This window comes from Mercenaria mercenaria, chromosome 8 (assembly GCF_021730395.1).
Source record: "Mercenaria mercenaria strain notata chromosome 8, MADL_Memer_1, whole genome shotgun sequence".
Lineage (NCBI taxonomy): Eukaryota > Metazoa > Mollusca > Bivalvia > Venerida > Veneridae > Mercenaria > Mercenaria mercenaria.
Genome location: NC_069368.1, coordinates 46,593,920 through 46,609,814, shown reverse-complemented (window position 1 = coordinate 46,609,814; position 15,895 = coordinate 46,593,920). Strand labels below are relative to the sequence as shown.

At 33.4% G+C, this 15,895-nt stretch overlaps 2 protein-coding genes across 2 annotated transcripts in view; both read left to right on the top strand.

Annotated features, from left to right (window-relative positions):
- The window catches only part of LOC123566408 (neuronal acetylcholine receptor subunit alpha-7-like), a 67,738-nt gene extending 67,233 nt beyond the window's left edge, over nucleotides 1–505 (top strand). The window contains exon 8 of the mRNA XM_053549889.1: nucleotides 412–505. Coding sequence (XP_053405864.1) covers nucleotides 412–505 — 94 coding nt within the window. The remainder of the gene's footprint in view (nucleotides 1–411) is intronic.
- An 11,711-nt stretch (nucleotides 506–12,216) lies between these two features.
- LOC123566405 (uncharacterized) overlaps nucleotides 12,217–15,895 on the top strand; it is a 29,158-nt gene continuing 25,479 nt past the window's right edge. Inside the window, exon 1 of the mRNA XM_045360451.2 lies at nucleotides 12,217–12,329. The gene's annotated coding sequence lies outside the window, so the exon portion shown is untranslated. The remainder of the gene's footprint in view (nucleotides 12,330–15,895) is intronic.

Sequence of the window (15,895 nt, the reverse complement as noted above, 5' to 3'; positions counted from 1 at the left end):
CTAAGTGGAATTGATTGTTGTCTATGTCTTTCTGACTAACATACATAGTTTTTGAAATGTAAATAAACGCTTCATACTTGTATATTTCAGCATCACTGTTCTACTGTCATATTCTTGGTCTTGTTATATTATTTGTATATTTTAGCATTCCTATTTTACTCTCATATTCTGTGTTTATGTTGCGTTACTTGCATATTTCAACATCACTGTTCTACTCTCATATTCTGAGTTCTTGTAGTTCAGCATCACTGTTCTACTGTCCAATTCTGTGTTCATGTTACATTATTTGTATATTTTAGCATCACTGTTCTACTGTCATATTGTGTGATCATGTTACATTACTTGTTTATTTCAGCATCACTTTTTTACTCTAATATTGTATGTTCATATACGATTACCTGTATATTTCAGCATCACTGTTCTACTGTCATATTCTGTGTTCATGTTACTTGTAGCGGAGTCCATGCCACCAACATCAGAGTTCGTCCCTTTAATAGGCAAGTAAACATATATATATTCAATTTTTATTCTTTTAAAATGAAAACTTTATGATTAAACACAAGTGCGTATGTTTCATCACGACTAACAAAAATGCAAAAATAATACCAAGCCATATACCAGGGTAATAGTTTTGAGTCTGGTCATTATTCCCCGTTCTGGTTTGCTTAGGTCTGATCTTAAGTCTAGGGGCAAGTTCCGCAGTTGTGTGTATATCATATCGACAGTCTAGGTGCCTGTCGCGTAGTTTTGCATAGATCAGATCAAATCTGGGCATATCACGTAGTTTTGCATAGATCAGATCATCACTGTAGGGACATGTAGCACAGCTGTGCATAGTTCAGATCATCTAGGTGTCTGTCACGTAGTTATGCATAAATCAAATAATAGGGTAGAGACAATTATGCATAGATCAATCATCAGTCTATGTGCCTGTCAAAAGTTATGGTATTTTTGTTTGTTTAGCATTGGTAGTCGACAGAAGTGCCCACCTAAAATTAATGAAACAACTTAGTCGAGCTTATGGCAGGTGTCATACTTTCCTCCCCAGCATCAAGTCTAGGCCAATTCTGCTGGAAACAGTGTCAACTTAAGTAAATCACTAGCTGGGATATCGAACCCCGATCGCTGGTGTTGTTGTTCATCCTACTAGCCGCTGCACTGCTGGCTCCTGTCGCACAGTTGTGCTCACGTCGTGAGCTTTGTTATAGAAAATTACACACGAGGTCTGACTCAGAGGTCCGAATGTTTAGAAATCCAGGCACATACACTATTAAATGCTATACTGAAATATACCCAGATTAGAAGCATCCAAAATGGAATGACTCCGTGATATTTCTGAGCAAAATTGCATTCCTTTAAGTCGATTCTTACCTGTTTCATACCAGTATTAAATATTCGTAACTATGCGGTTTGTTAATACTAATAAAACAATTTTTGAGAACCTTATACATGTATTTCAAAGCATTATAAACTTGATGTCTTTGTTTGAAAACAATAGAAATAGTCCCTATTACTTTTTGATAAACATTACTTTTGTCAAGATAACATGAAATAAAATATTAAAGCAACGGTAGTAAAAGGCCATTTGCTTGCATTTCACAGGTATTTACCTAACAGTTTCTATGGCTGTTGCGAGTGTTTCAGTTATATTGACTGTAGTGGTCCTAAAACTGCACCACTGCTCACCAAATCAAAAGAAAATACCAAAATGGGCCCGTCACATAATATTGGGGTATATGGCGAGAATTGTGAGATGCGAATGCATATCAACGAAATGTAAACTTCCGCAAATGCGCAAAGCGCCATCTTCAGAAGCGGAAATAGATATGAAAGAACTTCAAACAAAGTTGCTAAGGCAAATGGAAGCTGTTACGCAGAAAAACGGGAACAATCGCCTTAATAGTGAAAACATGTCAAGAAATCACGTGAATTCTACCATGAGGAATCCTTCTGTAAATGATATAAATAACAGCAAAATGAATCTAGATTTAAGGGACTACAGTCTCTCAAACAGAAGTTCGATGGTAGAGGACGAATGTGGTATAAATCTACGAAGGGACAAGTCAGTGACAACAATGGAGGAAATTTTGAAATATCTAAAGATTCTTGTGGTTAAAAGTGACGCCGAGGACGCGGAAAAAGATGTAGAGGATGAGTGGAAACAGGTGGCGCTTGTTGTTGATCGTCTGTTTTTCTGGACCTTCTTGCTGATTACAATATTTTCCACAGTGATAATTCTGGTAATTGTTCCGTCTTTCAAATATGTAGCAGACGATGGTATTTGACATTGCCGGTCAGGTACAACCTGCTGTTTGTGTAATTTCATTGCTGGTAAAGGGTTTCATACAGTGGTAGCCATGGTAACTTAACTTGTGAATAAATTTTAAATTGCCATGTATTCATTTGAAGCGTGCCGTTTTCGTTGAAACACTGGTTAGCTAGTTTTAATGAAAGACAAATGTAACAATATAAGTGTCTTTATAGAGAAAACAACAAACTCTGGTTGGATCCACAATACAAAGTGGAGCGCTTTACGTATGTGAAAATCCACGTTTCATTACCATGTCAATAATTGCACAAACTATTCTTGTGCCTTCAACAGATTTCCGAAAAGAAAGGATATGAAATAAATCTAGGTTTTTAGCTGAATGGGTCATAAATTAGAAAGTTATAAATGGTCTGGCCATTCTAAATATTAGAAATCACACTGAATTATAAAACGTTTGCCACAGTGCCAAAATTAAGATAAAATCGTTATAAATTTATGTTGAAGGTATGATAAAAAATACCAGTTTAAAAATGAGTGTTCATGTTTAGTTTAGCTATCACATAAGGTTTTATTGTTTTTGTAATGTGTAAAATATTTGTAATTACACTTGAAATTTTATTGTTTGGCTTCCGGTGTAAGATCAGTTTATGTTGTGTAGTAGTTTTTACAATACATGTATATTTGTAGAATATTTATTATATATATATATAAGTCAGTTTCAAATTTGAATTATGTATCATTTCAATAAAATACAATTTAAAATAAGTCTGTTGAAAAGATTTTACATGATAAATAAGTGGTTATTAGAACGAAGGCTTGCAAAAAGGGCAGCTTTATCCGTTCATACATTGTGTGATAACGCCAGTGATTGATGCCGATCTATCCAACTTAGGCTTTCACTGTTTCTATAATTTATCTGCTAGAGTTCTACAAAATCCAACAATGTGACAGGTATTATACATGAATGATGACAACGCTCTATCATTTTATTAAACGTTTATGCGTTGAATGTACCTCGATAACGCTGGTGTGCAGTGGATCGTCAGAATTAGTCAAGTGGCACTTATGTCAGCAAATTTATTATATACCTTAAAAGTACAGCTTGTAATTAAAAAGTAAATACAAATAGGCAGAAAAAGTCCGTATTGTACCTTTTGTATCCGGACAACTCTCTAGCATCATACAGTTCTATAAAAGGTAAAGGTACAGGTCTTGTTTATTATAGTGTCACCCCTATTGAAAGGATCAGCCAATTTGGCTTATGAGACACCTTTATTATGCGTACCAATTACCTCCCAACTCCTACCACTATGCCAGGCGTCAGGCGGATAGAAGTCGGTAACCATTCATTTAAACAGCTCGCGGCTCACGAACCGGCCTTTTCGGAAACTTCACCTGGACGAACGCTCCCCATGGGGCTCGAACCTTCGACCTCCCGATCCAGAGGCGGACGCCTTAACCACTGGGCCACGGTAAATAGCACACACAAAAAACTACACTCAGTTCTGTTTTAACATCGATAAACTGTTAAAATATTGGAGATTTCGTTCGATAACAAAACAACAAACAAAACATAATAAAAGGATCATTATTACTATAACAGTAGCTAGAACTGGGATTTTGTATTCGGGTCTCGTAAATTTTGCCGGGGCGGACCACATACGACCTAGCAAACTTCTGTGAAACCGGATGATAACCCATTTACGTTGACTTTTAGCCTTACTAACGATTGCACAGCAAAGCATATTTTCTGATTGTCCTTTACAGATGTCTAAATTTGTAGCTTTAGACCAAAGTAATACTCGACGAGGAATAACTCAAAATGAAAATAAAAAAGAATCTGTGTGTAATGTACTTAGACCAGATTGATACAAATAATTCTAACACGATCCGCAGCAGCTGCTATATAAACATATAGCGAAATCGTCTATACATGAATCTACGATAAAATATAGCTCTTCCATTCCGCCCTACCACTGTAACACGACTGTGAGGTTCTAATCTGCTTCCATTATATACAGTATAATACCGACTAAATATTCGACTTTTTCAGTGCTAGTAGTAATAAAAAGTACATCAAATTTTCTGAAACAAACTATTTCTAACCGATGAATTTATTTGTTTATATTTTTACCGTAAGAAAATGTTTCAGCCTGGTAAGTTTCAACGTCAACACCAGTGCATCTATGTCTGGTCGTGTGTGTAGTTTACAATTTCTGCATTGTAGGCAGGCACCACAAATTCAACTAGATTCTACTTTGACAGTAAATAAATCATAATTCATGTTCCAGTCTTTCAGACTCAAGTGTGTTTACGTGTTTATATGCCACCGCAATGTCCTAGCGTGTATGTTTCAGTGCCATCATGTAGGTGACGTGTACTATTTTTAGAAACTGCATATATAAACTCTGAATTAAGTATTTACCTCTGATTTCTCATCCGACCTTAGATGTTATTAAAAATAACATTTTCACGGCAATAACTACTTAATAATTTAATTAAAATTTATTGAATATCGGGAAATTCAGTTTGATGCAACGCTTTCCATTCGTGGGGAGGTTTTTATAACAGCATATGGCAAGCCGAATGACATCGCGCTAAAATGTAGTGCTGTAAAATGCGAAGAATTTGCGTGGTTAGAATCGAAATAATAAATATGTTCCAATAATTTTATCAGTTAATAAAATATGGGCAGTCGTTCGGATGCGAATATTAAATCACTCGTGCTACGCACTCGTGATTTAATTATTACGCATCCGAACTCCTGCCCATATTTTATTAACTGATAAAATATAGGCACATATTTATTATTTCTTAAGTATTCAGACCTGTATAAACACTGCTTTGTATATCAAATAAAATCTAGTTTGATATACCATTAGTTACATCCTAGGAATGATATTATAACTACAAAACCAGCATAGTGTCAAACGTCTACGGATATTGATAGATTATAAAATCGTCAGCACAGACAATATATGTTATGACAATACACCAAGGATCAAGATTAAATCTTGACGTTTATTTTATAGATGAAAAGAGCGCTATAAAAATCTGGTAAATAATAATAATAATAAAAATCTGCGGCTCCTTGCCTTTTTTCTCTCACATTTCTGATATTACTCCTAAAGAACGACTAAAACATGTACCTACCTGAAGCAAAATCTGTTAGGCATTTTTTTCACGGAAATGACATTCAGAGTTTACGAAGCAATAACAACAAGACTTTTGCCTAACAATAAACGTCCTCTATCGGTATCTTTTCTGATCGTGCCACATATCTTGTACTATCACTGGATCCGTTTTTACTATATTTTTAAGTTTTATATTATCGTTTAATGGAATGTATTTATATAATCAAAAGGGAGCCTACGTAGCCCCCTGGCCAAGGTCGCTGACTTTGAATCACATGCCGTGCGAAACACCGCTTTGGGTGTAGCATTATTTCAGGTAAGGAATCCAATTGGAACACGAAAGGTAGGTGGCAGCCCGTGCATGTCATAATGCCCTGTGGTGCACCTGCGGCTTTTCCACCATAAAAGCTCGAAATTTTACCATAGGACCTACAGCTGTATTGGTGTGACTTCAAACCAAACCAAAAAAAAAAAAATAAAGTAATAAATAAATAGATAATAAAAAGTGAAGATCAGACCGCGCGGAGTATAAATCAGTCATTTGATAAAAAGGTCGGTTAATACAGATGGTCGCATGTACGATGTCGACTGTATCCATTATTTATCCACAAGTTACTTACAACTTTTTCATCTTATTGTGGTTGTTCTTCAATTTTCTTGTTTTTTTTAAAATATAGAAATATAATATAATAGCACAATAGTATGATAAATTATCTTACAAAATTAAGTAAATAAGATGGCAATACTTTACTTATATATATATATATATATATATTAAAAAAGTCAGTAAAATCCTTGTGCAGGTATAAAATATATAAAAGTTCAATTTGTAAGGAATAAACAGCAGCAGACTTCTGTGTTTTACAATTATTTTAATAACAATTAATGAAAACAAGTTTTGCTATTAAAACTTCGGACACATTTTTAAAAGTGTGAAGTCATTGTTACCAAATACCTTAAATGTATTGTGTATGCCCTTATCATTTTAACGGGTTCGCTAATCCTTACATTATTTTTTGTTATCATTTTCAATTTTATGGGACAACTATTACGTAAGGATATCATTAGCCCTTCGTTGAATATACATTGTGCATATAATCGCAATTTTCACCGGTATTGTAATTACATGTTTGAAATCATCTTAATGTAAGAAATAAAACTATTAAATCATTATGACCAAGGAAAAGATCGTTGGACAGTGAGACTGAAAACTTTCAGGTTTTGCCTTTTCAAACCTATTACAGAATTGTTGACTTGAACAATGATAAAATGTTGTATTACCATTGAATGTCGTCCATAATCCTTACGTAAAAGATTATATTGTATCACTATAATTTGTTTTTAATTTTAAGTTTTCAATCTTTAGTTTACATATAAGGGCCAGTCGCATATTTCGAACAAAATATTAAACGACACCAATTAATAGAAAACAAGTTATTTTACATGGAAATTGAACAGCATATAAAACACATCACATATATTATCATATTATCGTATATAACTCTACAAAACGATTGTCAATTTACTAATAATGCATTAAATTGCTTAAACGGTCTGCATAAAGGGGGCAACACTTTTTTTTGACAGTTCAGCTCACTTTTTTTTCAAAGAACTGTTACAAAACTTCGCTTGAATACATTTGCCATAGTGTACCACAAATGCTGAAATTCCGCATAACTAGGCTTAACGCAGTTTTCAGCAATTGTTTACATTTATTTCTTTATAAATAACATTCATTTTTAAAGCGGGTGGGGCAACTTGTTGAGAATATTTGAAGTATCCAGTCGTAAAGGACAGTACGGTAAAACATATTGGACAGGTTGAGTTGGTAAAGAAGTTGTTCATTTACTAAATATTTCTGTGGTTTGATGATGAACTGCTGAACCTTAATGAAACATTTCAGCTAAGAAATGGAGTGGTGTTAATACTTTAAGAGGTTTGTTTCACAGAAAAAAAACCAGTGTAAATAATAACTTTTTGTTATTTAACAGAAGATGTTTTACATATGGATATCTTTTATTGTATAGCGCCGAGATCAATTGGCACTGAATGAGTAAGAGCCTTTGTGAAGTACCGTAAGGAAAATAAAAAAGATAAGCTGCGAGTATTCCTAATCCAGTAGTACGTTCGTAGGCAACCGCTGATTATAAGTTTATAAAGCTTCGATTGTACACTACACTTGAAACGTGAAATAACAGATTTTTTATCTGAATTATTAATGTACAAATTTTTATTCGACCGTCTGTCGTATTGAGTAAGTGTCACCGGGCCATTTAGATTACTTACTTATCTCTATGTTAGTGCGGATCACCCCAGCTGTGTTAATGTTTATCTTATCCTACCAAATCCTAAATTCACAAGTAAATATCCGTTTAAGATAGGCAGCAATGTGGCGAGCACATCGAGTTGACACCAATGGCTACGATATACACATGAATGTTTTAATATAGCTTTATTAATTGTGGTTGAGAGAGAAAAGGTCAAGTAATACTGCCTGCATGTAAAAGCCGTATAACACCAAGTTCGCATTCAGCTGCATACAGGCATGCAATGATAGAACATCAAAACAGCAGCTGCAACGCTATTCCCAGAATTTGCTTTGCATCACTCATCTTATAGGCAAACAGATGGTCAAAATGTACATAAATAGTCTAAAGTAAGATACATAATGCATATATGCATACGATCGTTGGATAATTTGTTGTTAATTTGTCCGCCCATGTTTTTGTTTTACTTTTCAATATGTTAAAGAATATCAAATAAAAACCACCAATAACATTAGCAACTTTCCTTCTCACATCACATTTCCACGCACATACTAGCACGCTGTACATAGAAACCATATATCAATCTGTATCACATCATGTGTACCATATAATGATTGCACATTTTGAGGTACAAAGAGCTTCATGACACATTCGCTTCTAAACAGATATCTACGGGAGACATAATGTCAAAATAACCATATTGCACCGCTCATTTTAAGTTTTTCTGAACCTTATCTCCATTAAGTGCAAAGTGAATGTTCAATAGCATACAGAAGTACAAAGTTTATCCGTATTCAACCTTTAAATGGTTTGATTAACTTGCATGTTCAACTATTTAAACTTGAATTAGCTGTATTGTACAACACAAGTTGATAGTGTCAAACCTTTTCTTTAATTGATAACTGTCATGATTGTATTAAGGTACATCTAAATGCTGAAAGCTTTTTAAGTAGTCTCCATTTTCTGTGTACTTTTATTAACATTGTATAATAGATTATTTATGCTGACTTAATTGAAAAGTAATGCGTATTTGATGCCTGTAAGCCCCATTTGGCAAAACATTTTTAGTATTTTCAACAAGTCGGTGTAGTCGAAAATTATGTCTGGTAATGATTTAAATTGATATTACATGCACGGTTACCTTGAACTGTCGAGTTGCAATACAATTAAAAGAAAAGTTTCCATAAGCAACTAGAAATATATTAAACTAAATGTACACCAAAGGTTATAAAGACATACCAATGGCTGGCAATGACTATTAAAACACTTTCTTAGGATATAGAGGATATTTGTTTGTTTTGAGTGAATATGGAATATATCTCACTACGCGTTCGTGAAAAATGTGAAAATTTTCTCACTCAGAGGTGAGATATATTCCATATTCACGAAAAACAAACAAATATCCTCTATATCCTAAGAAAGTGTTTTAATAGTCATTGCCAGCCATTGGTTTTTATTTTATGCTCAATTACGTTGAGAAATGCATTTTGAAACTGTTTTAATCCCAGGGCGGGAAACAGACGCGCGTAAACAGACATGACGTCAGACGTGCTGTGACGTTATAAAGGCGCATGCAACATAAAGTTCCATTTTTTTTTATATTTTGCTGCATAACGGTAAGAAATTCTCTTTAAGTAAAATAATTTGAATCGAGAAATATACTATAAAGAACAAAGTGCGACTATAATTTTCATCCTGTTTTAAGCAAATAATTTAAAATTCATACACAATGTAATGACGGGGCGGAGCTATATCTCTCACAGTGTGAAAATATAGATTTCATATTTTCACAGTGTGAGTGATGAGATATGAAAATATTTAACTGATAAAATACAGTATTTCATTAGTTAGCATAAACTAAAACATAATACTTGTCAAACTCAAATAAAATGCTTGTCAATGCTAAATCAAATGCTTATTTAGGACAGTCATAAATGTCTTGCAGTGACAAAACAAATGCTTGTCAAGACCATGCGAAATTAAATTCATATCTAGAACTGAACGACTGCTTGTCAACATAACCAGCAAATGCTAATCATTGACACATTAAATGCTTGTCTAGGACAACAGTAATGCTCCTGGAAAACGAAACAAATGAAGAATGTGTTTGTCAGGACACAACAATTTGTGGTCAAGAATATCACTTGCTTGCCAGGGACAAAAGCTAATTCTTGCCAAAAACATGTTTCACACTATAATCAATTCATTTGCTTGTTAAATGCATGTTCCACTGACTGAACATAAGGCTATATTTCATGATATTGTTTGTTTATGAAAGGCATGCTAGATTTTCTGTGCATCAAGTATACATTCTAACATGAAGACTGTAGTCAGTTTTGCTCTTTGTTTGTGAAAGACACGTTGTATTTTCTGTGCATCAAGTGTAATTCTAACATTAAGCCTTTAGTCCGTTTTGTTGTTTGTTTTTGAAAGGCATGTTTTATTTACTACAATTCAAGTGCAAGGTTATAGTCCTTTTTGTTGTTCGTTTTTTAAAGGCATGTTATATTTACTGTAATTCGATGGTACATTATAACATCAAGGCTATAGTCCATTTTGTTGTTTATTTTTAAAAGAATGTTATATATTTTGTATATCAAGGGTACAGTGAATGCTGTTGCTTGCTTATCATATAATGATAATATAACCAGCTTCATATCTGCCATCATAATCTTGAGTTTATAAACTGACATGATCTCCATTGCAATAATTACGAAATAGACAAACGCATTGAAAAATTGTCTATTGTTAACATGAACGTCTAATTTTAAAGAAATTGAATCATATTATATTGTTTTGGTATACTTAAAGGCTGTTTTGTCGATAAAAATCAAAGTTTATTTAATCTCAAGTTGTTTTTATCAATATTAACTTAGCTTGCTATGAGTGTATTTTAAAGCGGCTAGCTGACAGATTTGTTGAAAATTGATTATGAATTTTGTTTTGCTATGTTGTTCATTCCCACATTAGCATGTAATTTCAGCATCTGTGAAATTTGTCTTTTGGAAGATTAACCTATATTAAATAAAGTACTCGTAGTCTGGAAAAACATTCCAGAATTGATCAGTTCTTATTTAGATACAATATATCCAAGAGTAGATATTTTCAAGAAATTTGCTGTATTACATTACATTTAATTATGTCTTTGGCATCCGGTTATAGCAAAATCAATTAACAGAATCGTTTATGGTCGTATTCTGAACCGTGAAAATAAATTGAACAGCTCTGTTGGACATTCCATTGATACTCTGGCAACTGAAAGCCTAAAATCAATGCAACAGCCTTCGGTCGTATCAAAGTTACACTAATACTCACGCAAATAACATTTTTTTAAGCAACCAACAAGCTTTCAATGTATTTTGTAGGGATGTTTATTTTATAATGGTTTGATAAGCATCATGTCAAAAGCTTCTGGTTTTTAGAGATTAACACAGCATAACAGTATCTTTCAAGATTATTCTTTTCTGAAAATTGTGTTTAAAGCTTTAGATGAAATTGATTCGCAGCGCTAAATAGCTCATATTTGCGTAATATGCTATGACCAGATTGATCAGTACTGATAAGTACCCAGATCTACAGAGACACTCTTTATCAGCTCAGGGAATGATATAATAACAAAAAATCAGCATGTGTTTGTTGATAGGAATTTCGGATTCTGCAGATCAACAGCACAGAAAAGGTAAGTTATGGCAACACACCAAGGAACATTGTTAACACTTTCTTTTCTCTCTTCATCTTTTGACATGTCTACATGGAGAAGATAGTCCGTTCATTTAAACAAACTATGTTCTGTATTAGTTCGTTCATTTGCAAAGGGCAGTGCAAAACATTTATTAACTAACAAACCCCGCAATGCCACTCATCTGTAAATCACGTTTGATAACACGTAGTCTAAAACGAAATGGGTGCACTACGAACTAGAACAAGTCTCACTTCATGCGCAAGCGTTATCCAAATATTTTTTTTTTATAATTTAAATTAATTTATGTTGATATCTATTTCATGTCTACATATTTTTCACAATGTCAGGTATTCAAATTATCGAGTAGTCTTTGCAATCAGTTGAGTTGTTAAATCATGTTCATATCTTACCGTCATGTCATTTTTAATTTTTATTTTCTTCATTTTTCTTGATTTTAATACATTATTTTTACTGAATGGTACAAAACATTTTACAAATATAAGAACCTATTATTATGAAAATATTGTAATACAGAACATAACTTTTGAGTGATTCGGTAAAATAATGATTGTTCGAAATATATGGTGCCTTAACAGCGTATTTCGCCACTGGATTTTACCATACAAGAATATACATGCACAGATTACGCCACCAGGCAATAAAGGATTTTACTTATACGAGAATATACAAGGGAAGAAGAGTAAAATGATATAAAATTGAGGGTGTTAGTGTGACAGTTACCCCTGGCTTTACAACTGTATACAAATATTACGATTAAACCTTCGAACAAATTTTTATATAAGTGTGAAGTTATTGTTACCAAATACCATAAATGTATTGTGTATCCCTGGGTATTTAGGAGGGTTTATCTGTAATGGGTCGCTTATCCTAACATTATTTTCTGTTATCATTTTCAACTTGTTGGTAATGGTATCGTGTAAAAATAAGATTTTCTCTTCATTGGATATATAGTAGAGGTATGCTAATTGAATTTTTTCACTTGTATTATTATTATATATCTAAAAAAAAGATAAAAAATATAAATTATCTAAACTCAATAAATATTAACTTTGAAGCCATTTGGAAAAAGGAAAGGATTGTCACACAGTAAGGTATATTTGTTTTAAGGGCTTGCCGTTATAAACATATCATACTTTATTGAATGTTTTTATAGTTGATTGAAATATAACGGTGGATTATATTTATAACTTTTACCGTTTCAAACAGTGAGATTTTCATTCTATAATTTTCAGTGTTACGGAACTAATTTTACACTTGAATGCGAAAGAATATCAGTAGTTATAAATAATAATTTTTTTTTCATAATATACACCAATAAAGATAAAGAAGTACCTAAATACCTACGGTAACATTAAGACAAACTGTATAAGAATTATAAAATTTTGAAAGGTTTCGATTCTTTTTTTTTTTACCAATTTCAACATTCTGACATCACGATAATGTGCATGACTTGCCCGATGCGCGTGACGTTGTGCGGGGTAATAAGGTATAATTTAAAAGACAGAAATTAATTGGAAATGTTATTTCTTTAACATGTATGAAATATCTTTCACGCCGCATTTTAAATGTTTGCACGTGACTGTACTAGTCGTGAAAATAGTGCATCTAATGCTCACTAGGTGACAGGAATTTTGTTCTTACACTGAAGCAAACAAATGTAATGATATTGGTTAAAAATAAAATGTTCTTTAATTAGCTCACTAAAGTACAACGTGCTCAGTGTGAGCTCTTGTGACCATCTACCCGACATTTATTTGATGGATATTGATGACAGTTGGTTTGATGTTCTTCGGATGGTCCTCTTTTAAAATTGTTCAAACCGTTCCGTTCTGTGGCATTTATAAGGACCAACAGAGGTAAATTTAGATTTTTTTTCAAACGACATCTTCTAAGTTTTAAAATTATTTTATGTTCTTTCTGTGACTCTCTACCAATACTGTTCAAATCCTTCTGATTTGTTACTAAACAGGGCTATTAGGCGTGGCCAGTTACTTTTCCTTATATGTGTATAGTGGAAACTTGTCAGAATCTACCTGGCCAGAAACTACTGTATCAGTTTTTAAAGAGACGTAGAAAAAAGTAGTGGGAACTAGAAAAGAAACTGTTGGCCCGATCTTAAAATGAATTGACACAAAATCGATCTTTTACTGACCCTCTACCACTGGTTTTCAAAATATTGCATATGTGTACATGTTCTCTATACGTGCATGTACGTAGTGGAAACCTTAAAGTTTTCTTGTCAGAAACTACCGACCCGACTTTAAATAATTTCGAACAAGTCATCCTTGCTTAGCTCTGTACCAATATTGTTCATAATACTCGGATTCGAAAAAAATCACCGTCACCAAAGGGTGAAGTCACGTTTCCCTCTATGTATAGAGTGGATACTTGTCAGAAACTGTTAAAATAATTTCACACAAACGATTCTTGTGTAACCCTATACCTAGACTGTTCAGTTTATTCCGGTTTGTCAAAGAATGGCGCCAGAGCAAAATACAAAACGTATTTAACAACATCTCCTTAATCATCGGTCCGATTTTAAAATAGTGTCCAAGATATATTCAATGGGTCATTTAATAGCATTTGTCAAAAATTCAGAAAACTGAAGTCTTCAATCCCCATCTTCTTTACCACTAGTCCGATTTTGAAATCACTCCACAGAAGTGTTCCTCGGAGTGGCACTCTACTAAAATTGTTAAGTCATTTTCATTTTGTATCATGTTTTATAAAGTAATACCATTTTAGTCGCACTGACAGCGCCAGAATTGAATATGTCCCGGCCTATTTTTGAATCGATGTTCGTATTTTAATATTTTTGTTTGTGAAATTTTGTAGCACAACTCTACAATTTTAGAGGAATGAAGTCATCGCCATATTGTGCCGCAACTTTTGCAAACATAAATGAGAGGTTCACATATTTCGATAAACACACTTGCACGAAGCTTAAATGCAGACAGAAACAAAAGGTTAGAATGTTTCGATGACAATATCTTTACCAAAATTAAGCAGACGCAAGGAAGAAATTTGGCTTATTTCGATGTATACATTTTACTCAACTGTAACAGACATACGTTCACATACTACGATATTACCACTGGACCACTGCGTCCGCTCTTCAATATGCAAACTGAATACCTATTAGACGTCACATTTAATAGCAACTCAAAGAGGAATTTGCAACCTTTGACATTATCTAAGAAATGTAGCTTGGTTTATTAAACATTAGAACTGGCGAAAACTGAATACATTTCTTGTAAGAACAAGTTTAGTGATATATATATATATATATATAGCTGCCGTCAGGATATATTCAATGGAGTGAAATGACTGCCATTTTTGGCAAGGAAAAGTGTCGTTCTCCGAACAATATAATTTCTAGGGATGGGAACGAATACTGAAATCAATATTCGAATATTCGGTTTGCCATATTCGAATATATTCGAATATTCGGTTTGCTTTAATGGAAGCTTTCAATTCTTATTAAGTGATTGGCATAAACACAACGTATTCATTTGTTTACAGCGTGGATCATCGTACGTAATAAGGCCAAAAAATGTTTGCTTCGGGTAACCCGATCCTACTTTGCAAAACCCGCCGATCCTAGCATATTATTTTACGATTCTGTCAATATAATCATGAACATATTTAACTAATTCAGTGTTTTAGCTTCAAAATAATACAAAAAATCAAAACGATTATAATTTAGACCGTCGCAATTTTATCTAAAAATAGCAGGTCGCCCCATTTAAACACGTGACGCGCTGTTGTATTACCGCCGCCATTTTGAAAATTTTTAATCGTCGTGTAAAAAGCAAGTAAGGCAAACTTAAACCTCCTTCAACATGAACTTATGCATCAGTAATATGTTATCTTGATTTTATTATAAAAGTTAATTCGAATACGGCCGATTGCGGATGAAAACCGATTCTGCGGATGGTCTGAAACGTCGTACAAAATATTGTGAAAAGATCGGCAATATCTACAAGTTTGGTATTGTTTTCGAAAAAAAAATTCTACAACTTGTTACATAAAACAGCGCCAATAAAAATGAACAAACGATATAAAGATATCACATTTACGCCTAATACAAACTGTTAATCCGTAGCGATTACCCCAGGTAATTATGTATTGCAATTTTCTTGTTAATTGGACATCTTTTGACATGCATCTGACACAATGACGCCTGTTGCAAACTGTTAATCCGTAACGATGGCCCCTGCCAATTATGCATTGCTATTTTCTTGTTAATTGGACATCTTTTGATACTCGTGAAACAAACATGACATGGTTTTATTCTGTAGAATTAGCATGCTCATATTGCCCAAAATCAATGATACTTATTTTGAACAAAAATATACAATAATTTACGAATATTCGAATTTGATTTTCATATTCGAATATTCGACCGATTTCCGAATATTCGAATATTCGAATATTCGTTCCCATCCCTAATAATTTCTATTTGTGTTTGACAACCATATCTGCCTCGCTGTATCCGCATGCACGCGTTGAATCCTAACAT